Source organism: Marmota monax, unplaced genomic scaffold (assembly GCF_021218885.2).
Source record: "Marmota monax isolate L192 unplaced genomic scaffold, Marmota_monax_Labrador192_F-V1.1 WCK01_AAM20220418_F8-fsc00111, whole genome shotgun sequence".
Lineage (NCBI taxonomy): Eukaryota > Metazoa > Chordata > Mammalia > Rodentia > Sciuridae > Marmota > Marmota monax.
Genome location: NW_026695067.1, coordinates 3007045 through 3029308, shown reverse-complemented (window position 1 = coordinate 3029308; position 22264 = coordinate 3007045). Strand labels below are relative to the sequence as shown.

Here is a 22264-nt window from a genome sequence, read left to right as displayed (position 1 = left end):
AAATCAGTTCTTTTAAAGTAATAATATAGACAAAAATCAATGATGGTACTCTTTCCCAGCTAAAAAAAAGAAGAGTACTTTAAAACAATGTAGCTTGGTGCAGTGACATGCATCTGTAGTCTCGGAACTCAAGAGGCTGAGGCAGGAGGATCCTTGAGCTCAGGAATTTGAGATCAGCCTAGGCAATACAGCAATAAAAACACAACAAAAAAACCTCCTACACAATGTAATCAGTCATTTGTAAGGCACACGGAAAGTCCAAGCCCATATGGAACCTTCATGTGAAAACAGAAAAAGGCGGTTCATATGGGAGGGTGAAGTTGGTGATGATACAAAAATATCTGGGCACATATGGCTCCATGATGCAGCACTTGGTAAGCAGAGGGGTCCTGGACAAGGGCATGTGGCCTTCTCATTAATTACTTATTTAATTAAGTAATTCACTTATCCAAGAAGTATTTGTTGATTTTGTTTGTTTGTGGTAATGGGAACTGACCCCAAAGCCTTGCACATTCTAGGCAAGCACCCTACTACTTAGCTACATCCCCAGCCCCAATAAGCATTTGTTGAGTAGTCTAATATGAAGTAGCTATAATTTCTTACTTTCTTTTTTTCTTTTTTGGTATTGGAGATTGAATCCAGGGGCACTCAATCACTGAACCACATCCCCAGCCTTTTTTTAAATATTTAATTTTAAGAAAAGGTCTTGCTAAGTTGCTTAGGGCCTTGCTAAGTTGCTGAGGCTAGTTTTGAACTCACGATCCTCCTGTCTTAACCTCCCAAGCTGCTGAGCATACACAGCTACACCCAGCTATAATTTCTTAAGTTAGGGGAAAAAAAAACCAGTCTGTCATTAAAGTCATTAATATGGTTCTGAAACAAGAAATATACAATAGAAAATTCTGCAGGTATCATCTCAAGAAGGTAAGAAGCCAGATGATGAACACCTCAATCAACACCTTCTTTGCTGACTGCTTCTTTGGAAGTTTCAGAGGACAGTGACAAGAGACCTCAGCTTACCTCATCTTCATGCCTCTGTTCATTGCCATCTGCAGTGTTTGAAGACTCATTCTGAAGCAACTGACCTTGGGACAGATCCTCTACAAATTCTGGATTGTTGGTGGATGATGTAGCTCCACTGCCATAAGGAACCTCTGGGTGTGTTAATCTGAATAACAGGCAGAAGTGCAAAAGTTCAGGCTCAACAGCATCAAAAACTTTTATTTACCAAGGCTCAAGATAAATTTTCCTGCCAGCAAAGCACATGCCAGTACTTGAATTCATTCCCCCACTACAATCTGTGTAAATGTAAACAATGTCTCCATAGAAGTTACAGAACATTTGAAAAAATATTTTATTTAGTGTTTGACTGAATCGTGACTGCTCCACAAAGACTCCTACCAAAACCAGATACAATCTATCACCTCCAAAAAATAACCACTCCTCTCTATATATACTTGTTTTAGCTCTGAGGCTGCAACAGAGTCTGAATTTTATATACTACCTTTCATGTATCTCTGATATGAAGGGGAAACATTGTTCATGGGTAAGATGAATAGACTTGGCAGTTGTGGAGGCAGTTTGCCCCCATCACAAAAGAGAGATTTCTGAAAGGGCATAAGAAATAACTCTATGGTACATAACATAGGCTATTTCTTCTTGGATTATAGTATTTGTTAATAACCAGAACATCCAAGAAAAATATTAAGTTCACTAAAATCAAGTATAAATGTTTTGTTTTGAGGTAATGAAGACTGAATTCTTCAGGGTCTTATATATACCAGGCAAGTGCTCTACCACTGAACTACATCCCTAGTTCAAGTATAAATATAAATGAATCAGGTAGACATACATTTTTGTTCCTACTAATCTATTCCAGATGAGTTACCAAACCAAGTTTCATCCTTATGAGAAGTGGACAAAGAAGGTATAAATGATGGTGAAGACTGATTTATTCTATCACATGTGGTAAAGGAATGAAAGAAAAAGTGGGCAACATGTGCTAGGGAGTCCTCTGTGTCCCTACCCAGAGCCCCTTTACTACTGAGCTACATCCCCAACCCTCCCACCCTGCTTTTTTCAAGACAGGATCTTGCTAAGTTGTCCAGGCTAGCCTTAAACTTGGAACCCTCCTGCCTCAGCCTCCTGCTTATTAATTTATTTTGAGGGGAAGACTTGGGAAGATTCAGAGGGGCAGGAAGAAGGGCAACAGACAGAATAGGCAAAGCAATCCTTAACAAGAAAAGTGATGCAGGAAGTATCACAACACCAGACCTTAAACTATACTACAGAGGTACAGTAACAAAAACAGCATGGTATTGGCACAAAAAGACATGAAGACCAATGGTTCAGAAGAGAAACAAAGACACATACCCACAAAAATACAATTATCTTATACTAGACAAAGGCACCATAAACATACATTGAAGAAAATATAGTGTCTTCAACAAATGGTGCTGTAGTAGAATGAAATTGAATTCCTATCTCTCATCCATTATCAGAGTGGGCATGGGAAGAATGGAGGAACTTTGGGCAAAGGAGAGGGAGGGGAAGGGAAAAAGTATGGGAGCCGGAAAGATGGTGTAATGAGATGGACATCATTATCCTAGGTACGTGTATGAAGACACAAATGGTGTGACTCTATTTTGTGTTCACCAGAGAAATGAAAAACTGTGCTCCCTTTGTGTATTATGAATAGAAATGCATTCTTCTGTCATGTATAACAAGTTAGAACAAATAAATTAAAAAAATTACAAAAATTAACATAGCCAAGCTATGGAACCAAACTAGGTGCCCTTCAATGGATAAAGAAATTGTGGTATATATACACAAGGGAGTATGACTCATCCATAAAGAAGAATGAAATTATGGAATTTGCTGGTAAATGGATGGAACTTGAGAATATCATGCTAAGCGAAATAAGCCAATCCCAAAAAAAACAAAGGCCAAATGTTCTCTCTGATATGTGGATGGTAACCCACAACAAGGAAAGGTGGGAAGGGAAGAATAGAAGTCTATTGGTTAGACAAAGGGGAATGAAGGGAAGGGAATGGGAAAAGGAATAGGAAGGATAGTAGAATTAATCGAATATGACTTTCCTAAACTTGTATTTGAATACAAGACCAGGGTAACTCTATAGCATGTACAACCACAAGAATAGGATCCTAATTAGAATAAGTTATACTCCATGTTATGTATGTTATGCCAAAACACATTACACTGTCATGTATACGTAAAAAGAACAAATAAAATTAAAAAAAAGAAGGGCAATAGAGTAATATTCAGTTATTATTCTGAAAGAATGCATACTCCATAGGGTTGTTATAAGCAAAAACTACAAGTACCAAAACAGAGGATTGTAAAAAATGTCACAGAGGCACAGTAGTGGGTATGATGAATTTTAGGAGGAGATGTTAAGAAGGATTTCACCAAAGATATCTTAAAAGATGAATAGGTATTTATTAGGTAAAGAACATCATCCCAGGCCAAAAGAACAGGGTGCATCAAAAGAAAGGAAGACGTAGCAGGACGGTATGTAACAGACGAAGTAAGAGATAGAGGCAGGAGAGAAAGCTAAGGGGTGGAATGGAGAGAAATTAATGATTGATTGAATTTAAATAGCGAGGAAAAATAAGAGTCACAGGAAATTTGTTTATAATTTTCTTTTACTTGTTCTACTTAGTTGTAGAGTCAAAGGTAATTTTGAGGTTTCCAAATTGGTGATTATGTACTTACCATGAACCAAGGAAAGAACAGTATGTGTGTGTGTGTGTGTGTGTGTGTGTTTGTGAGAGAGAGAGAGCGCACCAGCCCAGAAAATGGCAAGTTTGAAGTGCCTGTAACATAATTAAGTGGAAATGTCCCACAGACACATGGAAAAAAGTCCTGAGAGACAGAATTGAAGAAAAGGCATGAGAGAGAGGCCTTTGCCCACAGAAATAACAGGCAGTGCTAGATGTTAGAGGGGTTAGAAAAGCTGGGAAAGGTATGATATTTACCAAAAATATTGTTATTTGTGTGCATACGAATAGGTAACAGTGAATCTCACTATTATGTATAATTATAAGGCATCAATAAAAGTATGGAAAAAAAAGACTAAAAAATGCTGAGAAAGGAGACTGCAGTGGGTATTAAAAGAGAATGAGAACATGATTGCAGGGGACAAGGCAGGAAGACTTTTAAGAAGAAAAGATGTTAAACAAGTAAAAAGCTGCAGATGTCAAATAGGATAAGCTAAAAAGATTCTGCTACATTTGAAGATTTAAAGGTCTCTGGCAATTTTAGGGAGTAAGTTTTAGTGGAATTGGAATAAATACCAGATTAGAGTGGACACAGAAATGAACAAAAGCAGATGCAGTCTTAATTGAAAATGAAAGAAATCACTTTCCTGACCCTTCTAGGAAACATAGTAGATGATTTAAGGCAGGAGGTTCCTGGACTTTTGAGGTCCTTTAAAAAAAGAATATGTAAAAGAATCTGTGAAACCAATGCCAATCATGTTCTCTGAAATGAAGTGCCACCACAGATCCAGTTTGATCTCGGTGGCATTATTTTCCAAACATTTCAATCATTTTGGATGTCTCAAGCAACTTGTTCTTTCACTGTCATTTTCATTTCAACTATGACATCAACTTTCAAGCTATTATATTTTGTACATTCTTCTTTTAGTAAAATATGACAATAAGGTTTGGGAAGGAGTTACCCTGACTGAAGTGGACAGGAATCAGAAGGGAGTGGTCAAAGATGTCCAAAGCCTTTTTTTACCATGAATGAATTACCCGTGTTCTTAGTGACAGCCAACAAACAACCTTCTGTTTAGGCCCTTGATCTCATATTCTCCTGTCTAACCAGGGACAGCATTTTTGGCAATTCTGTACTCTGGCATCATCAATTCTTTCTTCTCTATAGGAACAGCCTAATCAGTAGACAAGTGTGATATTATTACTTTTATCTTAAAATAAAGCAAAATGAAACAAAACAGAAATACTTTCTCTGCATCACCTCTAAAGGCCTTCCTTTTCTCCTTTTCTGTGCGGCAGAACTCCTGGAAAGACCTGTTTCTGCCTCCTCCACTGTCTTCCATTCTCTTAAATCTATTCCAAGGGAGATAAGAACTTGTAACTCTTGTGTAGGCCACCAATGACCACGCTAAATCCAAAGTCATTTTTCAGACCTCACCTTATCCAACCTACCAGAAGCATCTGACACACTAGATCTCTTCCCCTCCCTTTTTACTCATTTTACTTGTTTTTCAGGCCCCCACTTGCCTCTGGTTTTTTTGCTACCTCTATCTACAACTAGTCACTTTGGCCTTCACTAACTCTTACTTTTCTGCCTGACTTCTAAATGCTGGAGTCTCGCAGGGCTCAGGTTTTCAAGATTTTTTTCTCTTTTCTAACTGCTGAGTGCTCATTTTTTGGGTAATCTCATCTAGTCTCAAGGCTTTAAATATTAGTTATATGTTGATGATCCTAAGTTTGTCTTTCTGGCTTAAACCTCTCCTAACTTCAGAACCTGGTATTAATCAAACTTCCTGTTTGAAAACAAAAACAAAAAACTTCCTATTTGACATCTCTGTGGTTTTTTTTTTTTTCTTTTTTTTTTGTACTGGGGACTGAACCAAGGGTACTTAAGCACAAAACCGTATCTCCAGCTTGTTTTTATATTTTTATTTTGGGAAAGGACCTCATTAAGTTGCCTAGGGCCTTGCTAAATTGCTAAGGTTGGCTTTGAACTTGTGATCCTCCTGCCTCAGCCTCCTGAACTCACTGGGATTTTTATTTTGAGGCAGGGTCTCATGAAGATGCCCCAGCTGGCCTCAAACTTGTGATCTTTTTGCCTCAGACTTCTGAGTTGCTGGGATCACAGGCATGCATCACTGTGCCCAGCTAGTTATCTAATAAGCACCTCAAATTTAAAATTCCCAAAACTGAGCTTCTATTCTTCTTCACTACCTGTTCAGTTTACTCATCTAAATTAATGGCAACTCCATCCCTCCTGTTGGTTAGGCCAAAACACTGAAATTGCTTTTGCTTTTTCTCCCTTCTCACATTGCTCATCTGGTTTTTCAGGTAAATCCTGTTTGACTGGTCTTCAAAAATACATCAAGATGGGCTGAGGTTGTGGCTCAGTGGTACAGTGCTCACCTAGCACATGTGAGGCACTGGGTTCAATCCTCAGCATAAAAATAAATAAATAAAATAAAGGTATACATATATGGAGTATAACTTATGAAAAAATACGTCTAGAATTTTCTCATCACCCCCATTCCCAATGTTTTTAAAACACACTCTAATGAGTATGCCCCCAATCTCCCACCAAAAATAATCTTGTCAAAATCACAAGTGATCTTCACCTGAATTGATTTCAAGAGCCTCCTAACTAGTCTCCTTGGTCCAGCCCCACTGCTCCTTTCACTATTCTCAATACAACAGTCAGAGGGATCCTCCTGGAAATTAGCCAGATCACATTACTCTGCTCAAAACCCTTCATGTTTGCCATCTCACTCAGAGTAAAAATTAAAGTGTTTATTCTGCCCATCTGAAATCCTACTTAATCTACACCCTCGTTCCTTAAAGCATGGGACTCATATTACCAGCTCTGGCATTACCTAGGAGCTTATAAGAAGTGTACTCTGGGGCTGGGGTTGTGGCTCAGTGGTAGAGCGCTTACCTCACGTGTGTGAGGCACTGAGTTCCATCCTCAGCACCACATAAAAATAAAAAAATGAAAAGATAAAAATATTGTGTTCATCTACAGCTAAAAATATTAAAACAACAACAACAACAATAACAACAGCAGCAGCTATTTTTTGACCTAACTCAGGCTTTCTAAATCAGAATCTGCACTTTGATAAGATCTCTAGGCAATTCATGTGTACATTAAAGAAGCACCGATGTTGTCCCTTACAGCACCTCTCCCTGGTACACTCTACTCTAGCCACACTGGCCTCCTGGCGATCTACAAGGCAGAAACATCCTTATCTCAGGGCTTTTGCACCAACTGCTCCCTCTAGAAAAATCTTCCCTAGCCAACTGCATGCTAGTTACATTATTTTCTGTCATTACATTATTTCACATCATTATTCAAGTCACTTTCTCATTAAATTTTTTAATGTATTTTTTTAGTTGTAGATGAACACAATACCTTTATTTTATTTTTATGTGGTGCTGAGGATCGAACCCAGTGCCTCACGCATGACAGACAAGTGGACTACCACTGAGCCACAGTCTCAGACCTCATTATGTTTTTTGACCAATGTGTCTAAAACTATACCCCCAAACCCTTCTGATCTCTCTTCACCACTTTATTTCTTAATCCAAAGTTCTTATCAATGTAGCATGTATTTACCTATTTATCCTGTTTAGCGTTTGACATCCCCAGTAGAATTTAAGCTCTAAGAGGTTAGCTAGGATTTTTTGTCTGTTTTGATCACTGATTTAGATATAATACCTGGAATATTGCTACATGGATACTATGAAAATCTTTTTTTTTTCCTTTTGGTAATGGGGATTGAACCCAGGGTGTTTTACCACTGAGCTCCATCCTTAGTCTTTTTTATTCTTTCTTTTGAGACAGGGTCTCAGTAGGTTGCTGAACTTGTAATCCTCTATTTGCAGGTGTGCGACTGGCACTCTGAAAAACCTTTATCGAAGGCTTTAGTAACTATGCTGCCTTCAGAAAAGTTTTGGAGAACAGTTTCATATGAGAAGCGAGGTCAGAAGGCAGATATTAATGAGGTGAGAAATGAACATGAGGGAAAGAAACAATTACAGAGTGTAGTCTATTTTTAAAAGTGTTCTAAAGAATATTAAAATAATTTATCTTAGGAATTAACCAGCACTTAAATCTATTAGTTATATTTTCTCCTTGGCAAATAACTTCTAAATATCTAGAAAAGATCAAATTCAAGTGAAACAGAGACTTTTTAAGGGAAGAGATGAACTGCTCCTAATAATTCTTTTCTATGTTCTTTTATTTATTTGTCCAAAGATCCCACAGATGGGGTGGCAGGTAGGGACAAAAAGGGCACAAGTCAGCTAAAGCTCCTAAGATCTTGAATAAAGAACCACAGTAAGGGCTGGGGCTGTAGCTCAGTGATACAAGAGCTGTCCAGCATGCATGAGGCCCCATGTTCAATGCCCAGCATGACAACAAACAAACAACAAAAACAAAACATTCAAAAAGCTGACCTCTGAGAAAAAATCATTTTAATAACTGCAGCAATTTAGACACAAAATGAATTTGTTTTTTAGAGCTAGCTCTGTGGCAGGTGTTTCCTTAATGGTGACTATGTAATTTTCTTAACAGTAGTCATAGTCGGTCTATATATTGCTGTTATCAGTTCATAGGAACCAGAGTTCTGAGAAAGAGACATGAAAGCAAGTTTACATTGGGTCTCTCTCTATTTGAAAAACACAACAAATGCACCTTCTATTCTTATTATAAAAAACTGCCTCTTTAGCATCTCATACTTTGTCAGAAGCTTTGTATTGAAGTCTATACAGAGGCCCAATGTCCCAAAGCAGCTGCTCACCCAGTTGTAGCCAGATCATTACTCTCCTTGGAGCCATCTTCATCTGCAAAAAGGGGCGGCAGGGTGGAACTAGTCATCAAGCTTTCCATCTTCCTGAAAGAAAGAATCAAAAAATAATTAATGGCTTAATTACTTCCAGTTCAAGTTTTCTTTTAATATATATTTTTAGCTGTAGTTGGACACAATTCATTTATTTTATTTTTATGTGGTGCTGAGGATCAAACCTAGTGCCTCACATGTGCTAGGCAAGCGCTCTGCCACTGAGCTATAGCCCTGGTCCCCCAGTTTAAGTTCTACTAATTTAAGAGCCAGGCTTAACTTTACCACATCAGCTGCAGAACAGACATGGACCTAGATATTCATTTTCCTGACTTGGACACATCAATTTAAACTCCATGGTTAGGAACTTATTTTAACTCTGGTCTTATCAACTGACCAGACTAAAAATAAGTTTGATTTTAACAATTGGGACTTGGTTTGGAAAATTCCTTTTTATTCATCCAGGGTATCTTCAAAAATACTCTTCATTTCCTGCAGAAACTGTTAAGCAGAGTAACTCAAAAGCACTGTAACACTGAGCAAGGTATTTAACCTCTTTTGAGCTCTAATTTCACCATCTTAGATAAAATTGCTGACATAACCTACAGGGTTGTTGAGAGGGATTAAACTGAAAGTGCTTCATAAGAGAAAGGCTAAGGTAGTAAGTGCTTTGAGTATTATCATATAAAGAAAAGTATTGTCATTACAGTATTACCAGTTCTCAGTCCCACATGAATCATGCTTAGATTAAATGGTGACAAATGGAGCCTTCCAAAAGGAAATAATGCAAAGGAAGTGGAGGATGGAAGGCATACTGATGTGGTTCTGAGTCAAAGAAACCACACTTCCAGGTCAAAAATATGTTCCACTTCACTATCATAACCATCAGCAGAAATAGCATGCACCTGGGTATAGGAAACAGCTAAGCTTAATTGAAGAAAACAAATAAATCACAAGAACCTGAGGTTATCAGACAGAAAGGATAAAAGGACAAAGTGACAAAGAGAGTAATTTCATTTAGCATATCACTACAAAGAATTTTTTTTTTCCCTTTCAAGGCTCACCACCAAGGACTTTACCCAACAAAGCTAAAAGCAGCAGCTTCCCTTTCATCATGAAAGTGATATTCAAACAAAACATTCAATAGTGACCCCAAACATCAACCCCTTAAGTGGAACTGCAAACCACTCAAGAAAGAAAGGGCCTCCATCAACTGGTAGAATTGAGAAGCAAATTATAAGAATTCATTTAGGAGCTCCCTCAGCAGTTCTTTCAGGTGCTGCTGCTCGGGAGACCTAGTGAAACAGCAATTAAAAGAAAGCACAGCAACCACAGCTGATCTAGGCTTCCTCTGGCTCTGGGAAATACTAAGAAAATGCAGACAACAACAATACCATGTTCTCAACAATTTCCAGTTGAGTGGTTTATCTCTCAAATGCTAATACTGATGTTTTACTTCTTTTTCTTATTCATTTTCACTTCTAAATTTAACAGACCACTCCATAAATAGCTTACCAGCTTAATGTGACAAAAAAGCATCTCAGTATATATCATACCCATTACAGTGGGTAAAACCTGGAAGGCAGAGAGTAACTTCCCATTCAGTCACAGAACAGGGCATTGAAGCCATGTGCAGGGGGGTGTTTATAAGCAGAATAGCTCTGACACCACCACAGAATTCTGTTCTATGTGTTTTTTAGAATGATTCCGACTCTAATGTACTCGAATTTTAATTCATAATTTACAAGACAGATGAGAGCTCAGGCTTTCAGAGCTGCTAACGTTATCTTATCCAAGTGCCAATGTTCATTTTACCAAAGAAAACTATCAATTTCTGCACTCTTCTTGAATATCCAACTAACTTCCTAAATAAATCTCTGTCTATGCCTTAAAAACAAACAAACAAACAAAAAACTATTAATTTGATATCACAGAGCCTAATTGTAGTGGGCAATCATTTGAAGAGCCAGGTATAGACCCCCAAATCTTAAAAGGGCTCCGTTTACTGATTTTTTTCTAAAAGTGTCCCTGGAAGTCCCTGGCTTTTCAAGAACCTCAAGATTCTGCACTTGAAGCTCTTGGCATTGCTCCCACATCTCCAACTAGACATATTATCTCGTGGGAGACAAATAAAGTGTCTTTTCATTCACTATGCCAACATGACCCTTTTAAGGATGTTCCCCACATATCTTCAGTCATTTTTGAAATGTGGAGAGGCAGCTGGACAACACAACCTTAACCTTAACAACATATAAACAGATCATATAAACAAAGGAAGTGCAGAGAACACATATTTCTTTCTCCCGCCCCTCTCTCTTAAGTTTGTTTTACTCAACCCATATGGCTTCAGATATTTTCTCAGCGTTTCTGAGTAGTCAGACCCTTAAGAAATGAGTAATAAAGTGGGTGGAAGGTGAGGGGGCCAAGAACAACAAAAGAAGGAAATGAAGAAAAGTCCAATGAAACCCAAAGGCCTCTGAACTAGTCTAATAAGTTGGAAAATAAAATGATTCCCAAGAATATGGCACAGATCCTGCAAGAATGTGCTTTCATTTGGTCCGTGAGGGGGTGATTCAAACTGAATCATGGCTATCAAGCCATTGAATGCCAAAAGCCATTCAAGTGCAGCATCTGGGCCTGATAATGTCCCAGTACAGAGGTCAAACTGAACTTTGAAATCCTAAGCAAAGCATTTAAGAAATGCAATGAATGCCGCTAGGAAAGAGAAGAGAAATCTGTACAAAGGAAAAACAATATGCAAGTCTGCTTCTCCACTGCAGTTTACATAGTAGGTCTATCATGCAGATGTTTCCTTGCAGAGGGAACTTACCAGTGAAGCTTCAAAAACAGTATAACTCAGGGGCTTCTTCTCTGAATCAACTTGGAAAACCAAAGATTCCCTATAGCACTGATTACTCAAAAAGAGATGTATAACAAAAATGTTTTAATAATGATTACAAAAATTATAGTGAGAATTCTATCAAGCATAATTATTGACGATGAACACATTCTCTCTCTGGGGAGCCAAATCATAATTAGAATATTGCTTTGATATTTGGGGCCAGAACAAAGAAAATTATGTGGAGTTTGAGGAATTTTCCTCAACTAAAATTGTTTCAGAAGCTCTTCCTGTCAGTCTGATCTCACCAACGAGACCATGTCACTCCAAATGTGCTGGACAGTGCTGGAAGCATGATTTGTACTTCTGTTTTCTGGAGCTGGCTCTTCTCACGCTCTCTCCTCCCTTTTCCTCTACACTTCAATAGATCCTCTCATGGAGATGCCTTATGATTCTTCCCTAAAAAACCCCTCCCCAATCATACAAGAGTTGAGAGGAAGAATTTTGCCCTTCTCATTTTCCATACTTCACTCCTCATGGGCAAACACCCTAAATCCTTTAAAAATCAGGTCATTTGGCTTAACCTCAAATTAAAAAATCTTGGACCATTTCTATCATTTCAGCTCTCTTAATTTCTCCTATTACAAATGACCTTCTCCTCACTGACCCTTGATTTTCTCTTCTCTGTTCAGCTGGGATTTCATGGCTATATTTCAAACGTTCTTTTGCCAACCCTTTTTTTGGTGGTACTGGGGACTTAATCCAGGAGCACTCTATCACTGAACTACATCCCAGCTCTTTTCATTTTTATTTTTTTCTTGAGACAAGGTCTCATTAAGTTGCCTAATGTGGCCTTGAATTTAAAATCCTCCTGCTTCAACCACCTGAGTTGTGGGGACTAGAGGCATGTTCCACAGGGCCTAGCTTGCCAACACTCTTTAATTCCCTTGCCTTGCTCTTTTTCTGTATACCAGATGTAAAACAACATGAAATTTTGGCTTAAGCTGGAGAAGGAAAATGACCAAATAAAAGGTGCTATTATAAATTTACAGTATCTAACTAACTACAACTAGGCCTTCAGTCTTCTCAGCAATCTTCGACATATTCTTAGGATATTTCCTAACTTCCACTTCATATCGCTGTCAATGTTACAATCCAGTTCAAACATAATTCACCTAAAAGTCCCCAACCTAGCCTCATCTTTTCTTTTTTCAGTACTGGGGATTGACTCAGGGGTACTTGACCACTGAGACACATCCCCAGCCCCATTTTGAATTTTATTTAGAGACAGGGTCTCATTGAGTTGCTTAGCGTCTCCCTTTTGCTGAGGCTGGCTTTGAACTCTTGATCCTCTTGCCTCAGCCTCTTGAGCCACTGGGATTCAGGCATGCACCACCATACCCGGTCCAGCCTCATCTTTTTATATTCCCCATTCCAATTACACCATCCTCCACATCTATAGGTGGCTCCACAAGTGCAGATTCAATCAACTGAAGATTGAAAATATTTGTAAAAAAACTGTTCTGTACTTAACATGTACAAACTTCTTTCATTGTCATTAGACCCTAAACAATACAGTGTAACTATCTACATAAGATTTATACTGTACTAAGTATTATAAGTAATATAGAGATGATTTAGAGTGTATGGGAGGAGGTGTGTAGGTTACAGGCAATACCATACCATTTTATAAAAGGCACTTGAGCATTTCCAGATTTTGGTATGGGAGTGAGGTCCTGTACTTAATTCCCTAGGGATATCAATGAATGACTATCATAAAATTTACAATTGTCAAGTATCTGGTTTACTTATTTTTATTATATTTATAAGATTGTACAATCACAACTATAGTTTTCGAATATTTCTATCACCCCAAAAAAGAAACCCAATACTCACCAGCAGTTTCCAGTCTCTCTCTTTCTAACCCTGCACAACTAATCTATTCTCTGCCTTTATGTTTTTACCTGTTCTAGACATTTCATGTGCAGTAAGTGAAATCATACAATATGTGGCCTTTTTTTGTCCAGCTACTTTCATTTAGCATACAGATTTCAAGGTTAGCAATGTGTCAGTATTTCATTCCTTTTTATAACTGAATAATATCCATTGTATGGCTATAATACATTTTGTTTACCTATTTATCAGTTGATAGACTTGGGGTGTTTCTACTTTTTGGGCTACTGTGAACACTGCTGCTTGTGAACATCCACGTGTAAGTTTTTATATGGATATGTTTTCATTTCTCTTAGGTATATACCAAGGAGTAGAGTTGCTGGAACATATAGTAAATTCATTTTAATATTCTGAGGAACAGTTGAACTGTTTTCCAGAACACCTGCACCATTTTACATTCCTATTAGCAATGTATTGTGATTCCAATTTCTTCATATCCTCACCACACTTGATTACAGCCATCCTACTACATGTAAAGTGGGATCTCAATGTGATTTGGCTTTGTATTTCTCTAATGGGCAATGTTGTTGAGCATCTTTTCATAAGCATATTGGCCATTTGTATAGTGTATCTTCTTTGGAGAACTGTCCACTCAAACACTTTACCTGGTTTTATATTGAGTTAATTGTATATTTGTTGACTAACACTAGACCATTTGGGCTGACATTAGACCATTATCAGATATATTATTTGCAAATACTTTCTCTCCTTTTCTGGGCTATCTTTTCACTTTCTTGATAGTGTCTTATGAAGCATAAAGGCTTTTAATTTTAAATCCCTGTTTCAAAATAAAAATAAAAAAGGACCAGGGATGTAGCTCAGTAGTACAGTGACCCTGGGTTCAATGCCCAGTCCCTCAAAAACAAAAACAGGGGCCAGGTTTGTGGCTCAGTGGTAGAGCACTTTCTTAGCACGTGTGAGGCATTGGGTTTGATCTTCAGCACCACACAGAAATGAATAAATAAAATGAAGGTATTCTGTTCATCTACAACTAAAAAAATACTAAAACAAAAACAAAAACAAAAACCACTGCTTAATGCATGGCTATGAAGATTTAATCCTATGTATTCCTCTAAGAGTTTTATAATTTTTTAAAACATTTATTTTGGTTATTTATTTTTATATGGTGCTGAGGATTGAACCCAGGACCTCACACATGCTAGGCGGAGTGCTCTACTGCTGAGCCACAACCCCAGCCTCAAGAGTTTTATAATTTTAGCTCTAATTTTTATGTCTTTGATCTGCTTTGAATCAATTTTCATATATGATGTACAATAGGAGACCATTTTCATTCTTTTGCATGTAAATTATTAGGTTGTTTCATAATCATTTGTTGAAAGATGATTTTTCCCTCATTAAATTGTCTTGACAAACCTAAATTGCTATCTACTTAAAAAGATACCGCAATCTCTCACTTCCATACCTCATAGCTGCTATTTGGTGTCTGCCATTTGAAATACTTTAGTATCCCAATTCCTTCTGTCCTGGCTAATTACTGACTCGTCTTCCATGTCTCACCTTAGATGAGCTTTCTTTCAGTATGTTTTCTTGGATCAATCAAGAATGAATTAGATAAGCCTTTTATGCACTCCCAGAGAATCCTGTTCTAAATCCCCATCATAACATCTGACTCACTGTCAGAGGCAGAGCCTTGTTTACCTTTAAATTCCCCTTAGCCTAGTTTTGAACATATCATCGTTATATGTTAAATATATATTTGATGCACAATACGGAAAGACTTTGCTTAAAGGTTCTTTATCCCTCAACTGAAGGAAGCTCCTCAGTTACTCAATTATTATTTATTTATTGCTCAGAGAGGTGCCCTGGCAGATGGCCAGTTTTATTCACTATGCAACTTTAAAAAAAATATATTTTTAGTTGTAGATGGACACAATATCTTTGTTTTTTATTTTTATGTGGTGCTGAGGATCAAAACCAGTGCTTCACACGTCGGAGGCAACTGCTCTACCACTGAGCTATAATCCCAGCCCTTACTATGCAACTTTTAGCGGGATATCTCTGAATTTTGAGGACCCTTAGTGTATCTTTCTTTCTTTTGTACTGGAGATTGAATCCAGGGGCACTTTATCATTTGGCTACATCCCCAACCCTTTTTAATTTTGAGGGAGGGTCTCGATAAATTGCTGAACCAAGCCTTGAACTTGTGATCCTGCTGTTTCATTTTCCAAAGTTGTTGGGATTACAGGAAGGTGTCGCAGTGCCCAGCAGCCCTTTAGTGTATTTTCTAAGTGTGTTCTCTATAGGTTTTCTTCTTTATTACTTGTAAGGACTGGGACTGTCTTAAAAATGAAGTTAATCCTTATGTCAACTATAATGAACATGGTTGATTAGTATAAATTCTGTACTGGAAATTTCAAGTTTCCATTTATGCTAGATACCCATGTCTAAGCATTTCACCACCTCCCTGTTTTTTCTTTTTGGTACCAGGGGTTGAACCCAGGAGTAGTGTTTAACTACTGAGCCACAACCCCAACCCTTTTTATTTTTTATTTTGAGACAGGGTCTTGCTAAATTGCTGGGGCTGGTTTTGAACTTGTGATCCTTTTGCCTCAGCCTCCTGAGTTGTTGGAATTACAGGCATGCACTGCCATGCCCAGCTATATCTAAGCATTTCTTTTTATCATTTTTGATCAAAATTTACTTAAGTGACTTCAAGCTCTCACCTATTAAACAAAGGAAAACCTTGCCTGCTTATTCATTCACTCAAATAATTATTGAACATCAACCAAATGCCAAGCATTATAGTAGAACTTGGGAATTAAATACAAGTAATATATTGTCCACATGAAACCTGCTGTCAAGTACAATGTACTTCCAGTAGTTGAAACTCTTCTCCTTCCCAAAACACAAAGAAACAATCAGGGTGTAGCTCAGTGGCCGAGCACTTACTTAGCTGTGTAAGGTTGATTGCCAGCATTGCAAAACAAAAAACAATGGAGTCACTTGAACAACTCTTACTCTAGGGATTTAGTGAAAAAAGTAAACAATATGCAAGAATATATGGACAACGTAAGCAGGTAAGTGGAAATTCTATAAAGAATAAAAGAAGTGCTAGAGAAAAAAACACTGTAATAGAAATGAAGAATGATTTTGAAGGGCATTTTGATAGACAAATGAAGATGCAGTCATTGGTAGGTGGGACGGCAAGTCAAAACATGGCTGTGGAAGACTGAGGACTCCTCTTTAGGCAAATCAGTAGCACCTGATATCCCAGAAGATTCAGATTTTCTTGTATTGAAGGCGGAATTCTTCTATCCAATTTGTTCCTCCTTCCACCCAGGTGAAAAAGCAATGACAAATCACTGCAAGAGTACACGTCATAAGCAAAACACAGAATTCATGGCCAAGCAAAAAAAGGAAAAGAAGCAGAAAGAGGCTGGAGAAAGAAACTCTAGGTGATTGGGGGAAAGGGGAAAGAATTCATTAGAAATTTGTTTAGGGTCCAGTTGATTTTTATATTCTTGTTATCACTTAATTTGTAATTTTGTTTCAGAAGCAAATATTCATGTTGTACAAATTTCTGATTGCCCTTGAGTAGAAAGACTGATGGGGAAAATATGGGTTTGCTTTTATAGTAAATCATCAGGCATGGAGAAATGTCTTTCAGAAGTGTTAAAATATTTATTTTAGGTTTTCTTCTTTATTACTTGTAAGGACTGGGACTGTCTTAAAAATGAAGTCAATCCTTATAATGAACATTATAGTTTCTACTGTATATTTAAAATACAAAACAAACAAACAAACAAAAAACACACAACAAAAACAAACAACAATAACAAAACAAAAAACCAGGACTGTGAAATATTTCAAATGTGAGGGAAAAATAAAAACTGAAATTCTGCACCCTGCAAAATTACCTTTCAAAAATGAAGAAGAAATACTTTTATCAGAAAAAAAAAAAAATCAGGCAATTTATTTGACTTACAAGCAGGGTCAAAATAAGTTCTTCAAAGAAAAGCAAAATGATATAATTCAGAATCTCAAGGCTTATGTAAGAAAATAACATCAGAGAATGAACAAAAAGGTAAAATTAATAATTCTTATTCTTTATTAATCTAGTAGATAAGTTTGTTCAAAACAATAATAAGAGAAAAATGTATTTGAATGTGTGTATATGTACTGCTCATAGGTGAAATGAATGTCAGTTACAACACAAGGAAGGAGTATTTTGTTATGAATATTTTGTTATTATGAGGTATCTGCATTTCCTGTGATGTGGTATACTGTTATGGGAAAGAGGATTTGGATTAGGTATAAGTGTATATTGCAAACTCAAGCAAAACCACTAAAACAGTAAAAAAGGAAGTATAACTGATATAGTAAGAAGGGAGAGTAAATGGAATATAAATTGCACAAAAGGAAAGCCAGGTGCAATGGCATGTGCCTGTAATTCTAGCTACTGGGGAGGCCGAGGCAGGAGGGTCCCAAGCCTGAGGCCAGCTTCAGAACTCAGCAAGACCTGGTTTCAAAATAAGAAATAAAAAAGGGCTGAGAGTGGCTGGGGTTGTGGCTTACTGGTAGAGCGCTTGCCTGCATGTGTGAGGCAGTGGGTTTGATCCTCAGCAGCACATAAAAAATAAACAAATAAAATAAAGGTCTTTTTACAACTAAAAGCGGGGGGGGGGGGGAACAGGACTGAGGATATAGGTAAGTTATGGTAGTGAGCTCCTGGATTCAATCCCTAGTACCACAAAAAAGGAAAAGAAAGTAAGGGAAAAAAAAACAAACCCACAAAAGGCAGAAAAAGTATGAAAGATAAAAATATGAACAAAGAATAAGAGAAATAATACAAAATTGCAACAAATAAGGCAGATATTAATCCAACTATACCAATCATCACCTTAAGTATCAATGGTCTAAATACATCAATTAAAATAAAGAGATTGTCAAAGTGCATAAAAAACCAAGTCCCAACTCCATGTCATCTAAAAAGAAAACCACTTTAAGTATAAAGACATACACAAAAGTAAAAGGGTATACAAAGATATACCACACTAACACCAATGAAAAGAAAGTGGAAGTAACTATACTAATTTCAGACAAAAACTTGTATTCTTAAAAAAAAATCAAGAGGATGAGAAAATAAGTCACATTATTGGGAGAAAATATTTGCAAAAGACACATCTGATAAAGGGCCAATTTAAAAAATGGATCAAAGACCTGAATAAATAGACCATCAAAGAAGATATGAAGATAGAAAATAAGCATATAAAATGATGTTCAATAGAGGTTAATAAGTACTTGCTAATTAAAACAAAATTAGCTACCACTACAAACCTATTAGAAATGCCCAAATCCAAAACACTTCAATCCCAAATGGTGGCAAAGATACACAGTGTGTTAGTTAGCTTTGTATTATTGTGACCAAGATACCTGACAAGAACAACTTAGTGGAGGAAGTTTATCTTGGGCTCATGGTTTCAGAGGTTTCAGTCCATGACTGGCCAACTCCATTGCTCTGGGCCCTAGTGAGGCCAAACACAATGGTAGAGGGCAAGGTGGAAGAAGGCTGCTCAGCTCACTATGGAAGCAAGAAGAGCCAAGGGCAAGGGACACACATAACCCTTAAAGGCATGCCCCAGCTGACCTCTTCCTCCAGCCACGCCCCACCTGCCTGTGTTACCACCCAGTTGCTCCATTTAAATTATTAACCCATCAATGAATAAACCCATGATTAGGTCACAGCTCTCATAATCTAATCTTCCATCTCTGAACATTCCTGCATTAAAAGAGGAGCTTTTGAGGGATATCTCATATTCAAACCGAAACATGGAGCAACAGTAACTCACTCACCTTCTTTGCTAATGGGAACAGTCACTATAAAATATGCAGTTTAGTAGTTCTTAGAAAACTAACCATAGCCTTATCATATGATTCAGTAATTGTACTCTTTGGTGTTTATCCAAACAAACTGAAAACTTATGCCACATAAAAACCTGTACATGGATGTTTACAGTGATTTTATTCATAATTGCCATACAACCAAGATGTCCTTCAATAGGGAGTGAATAAACCATGGAACAGCCACACAATAGAATTATTCAGTGATAATAAAATACATGAACAATCAAGTCATGAAAAGACATGGGTGAAACTTAAAATGCATATTATTAAATGAAGGAAGCCAATCTAAAAAGGCTATATATATTATATGAATCTACCTATCTGACATCCTGATATACAGAGAGCAAAATGATTAGTGATTGTCAGGGTTTAGTGTGGGGAGGATGAGTGGGTGGAGCACAGAAGATTTTTAGGGCAGAAGAACTATCTGGAAGGATAATACAATGGAGGACATATGTCATTATGTTTGTTAAAACTAATAAAATGTAAAATACCAAAGGGAACCCTAAAATATAGTATGGTGATACTGTGTCCATGTGGGCTCACTGATTTGAACAAATGTACCATTCTGGTACATTTTGTTGATAGCTGGGGAGGCTGTGCTTTGTGTGGAGAGAGGGAATATATGGGACTTCTATATCTGCCCCCACCTTCCCTGTGAGCCTAAAGATGCTTTAAAAAAATACAGTCCATTCTAAAAACACACTGTGTTATGTATTTAATAGACTATAATTATTTAATCTATTTTAACATTAAACTGGTATAAACAGGTTTGGGCATAAATACAACTGACTTCAATATGCATACAAATTTAAGTGGAGGAAGTGAAAGCACAAAGCTTGCTAGAGCGTGTCTACCAGCTGTGAACATTTAGCTAAGAACATTCAGCAAGCTGTGGGCCCTCGTCAATGTTTTACAGTGGGAATGAGAACACTGGCTAATCCCACCAGGCAGTTAACTGAAATTCAGTTAAGTGAAATTCAGTTAATAACTTTTTCACTACAGGGTTTTATATAGGAGATAAGAGGGAAAAAGATGAGAGGTATTCTGGGAGAGAATTTGGGGGAGAGTTGGGAGAAGGGGAGACAGTTAATATAATAAGACTCTTGAACTGAGGATTTAAGAGATGGGCATAAGAAGGTGTGTTTGGCTGGGGGCTAGGTGGAGTGGGCAGAAAATATAGCTCCTTATTCTTAGAGTTTAAAGCTCAGGCTCCTAGAACTATGACTATTACTGATTTTTTCAAAATGTTGGTAGGATAGCCTAGGAACTATAGGGAAACTGATTCATTCATTCAACAAATATTTATTGTGACTCTATCATTCTAGGCATTTTCTAGGCACTGAGGATACATCAGTGATTAAAACAGGAAAAATCCCTGCCCTCACAGGGGTCACAAGTACACAGGGATAGACATATAAAAACAACAAATAAAATGAATAATAATACATAGTGACAAGTACTAAGAAAAAACTACAGCAGGGAAAAGAGGATAGAAAGAGTTCAAGGGAAGGAAGTGTCTGTAATTTTATACACAGAGGTCAAGAAAAGCTTCAAGGAAGTCATCTTTTGGGGAAAGAGTTAAAGGAGATTCAAGAGGGAACCATGCATGCATAGATGTGGGGAGACAGCAGTCTAGCAAGTGGGATGCAGACAACCAATACCAAGGACTGTGCTTGGTGTGATTCAACGAGCTGGCCAATGTGATTGGATTGAGCTAGTCAAAGAGTTAACTAGGGTATAGACTATGGAAGGCTCTGTAGGTTTTGGAAAGGATTTTAGCATTTACCCTGAGATGAGAAGCTACTAGGACGTTTTGAGTAGATGAAACATGGGATCTAACATTTTTTTAAAAAATATTTTTTAGTTGCAGTTGGACACAAGACCTTTATTTTGTTTGTTTATATGTGGTGCTGAGGATTGAACCCAGGGCCTCACACATGCTAGGTGAGTGCTTGACGGCTGAGTCACAACCCCAACCTGGGATCTAACATTTTTATAGGATTACTGCAGTTGTTCTTTTGAGAACAGACTGAGAGGTGGAGAGGGAAAAGGGTAAAAGTGTGGAGATCATGTGGGAAGTTTCAGCAATGATCCAGCTGAAAGTGAATAATAGCTCAGACCAGGGTGGTCATAGTGGAGGTTGTGAGAAGTGGTCAGATTCTTGACATTCTGAAGGGAGAGTCAATTTCTAAGTTTAAAGTAACTGAACAAAATTAAGGAATAAAATCTGTTAAATGAGCTGGGTGCGGTGGCGCAAGCCTGTAATCACAGCAGCTTGGAAAGCTGAGGCAGGAGAATTGTGAGTTCAAAGCCAGACTCAGCAAAAGGGAGGTGCTAAGCAACTCAGAGACCCTGTTTCTAAATAAAATACAAAATGGGGCTGGGGATGTGGCTCAGTGGTTGCGTGCCCCTGAGTTCAATCCTTGGTACCATTAAAAAAAAAAAAAAAGTTAAATGAGGCCTTCAAATGCATTTAGCTGCTTTCTTATTACCTGATTAGTGATAATAAAGGTTGGGTTCTACTGAAAACATACTACTTGTAATCTTTTTGAAGCTAAATATAGTGAATTTTTTTTTTGCCCATAAAAGACATAATTAAAAATTCAGCTTCCACCTAATGCAAATGACTAAAGACTTTACATTTCAGTAACATTTTTAAAAAAATCACCTTTACAATGTAATCAAGATTGTGCTTTGTGTTAAGTTGTAGCTTGTTGCTTTTCTTTACAACCTCTTTGGTTGGGAGACATTATTATTCTCAAAAAACAAGCAGGAAGAGGACAGAGTTAGAAACAAACATAAATCTTCTATCTTTGTATGATGTTTTTGAAGTTTTAAAACATTTGAATCACATTTTCTTAAAAATCATAGGATTACTAGATCATCAAAAGAAACTGCAATGGGCTAGGGATATAGCTCAGTTGGTAGGGGGCTTGTCTTGTATGCACAAGGCCCTGGGTTCAATCTCCAGCATCACAACAAGCAAACAAACAAACCTGCAAGCTGCATGTGGTGGCACACACCAATAA

General features: G+C 37.5%; 1 protein-coding gene across 3 annotated transcripts in view; it reads right to left on the bottom strand.

The window, feature by feature from the left end:
- The window catches only part of Hmg20a (high mobility group 20A), a 79313-nt gene that overhangs the window by 22079 nt on the left and 34970 nt on the right, over positions 1-22264 (bottom strand). For all 3 annotated transcript variants that reach the window (XM_046427937.2, XM_046427938.2, XM_058573837.1), the window contains exons 2-3: positions 8537-8629; positions 1021-1168 (exon numbers count right to left, since the gene is read on the bottom strand). In XM_046427937.2, coding sequence (XP_046283893.1) covers positions 1021-1168; positions 8537-8625 — 237 coding nt within the window. In that variant the 5' untranslated portion in view covers positions 8626-8629. The remainder of the gene's footprint in view (positions 1-1020; positions 1169-8536; positions 8630-22264) is intronic.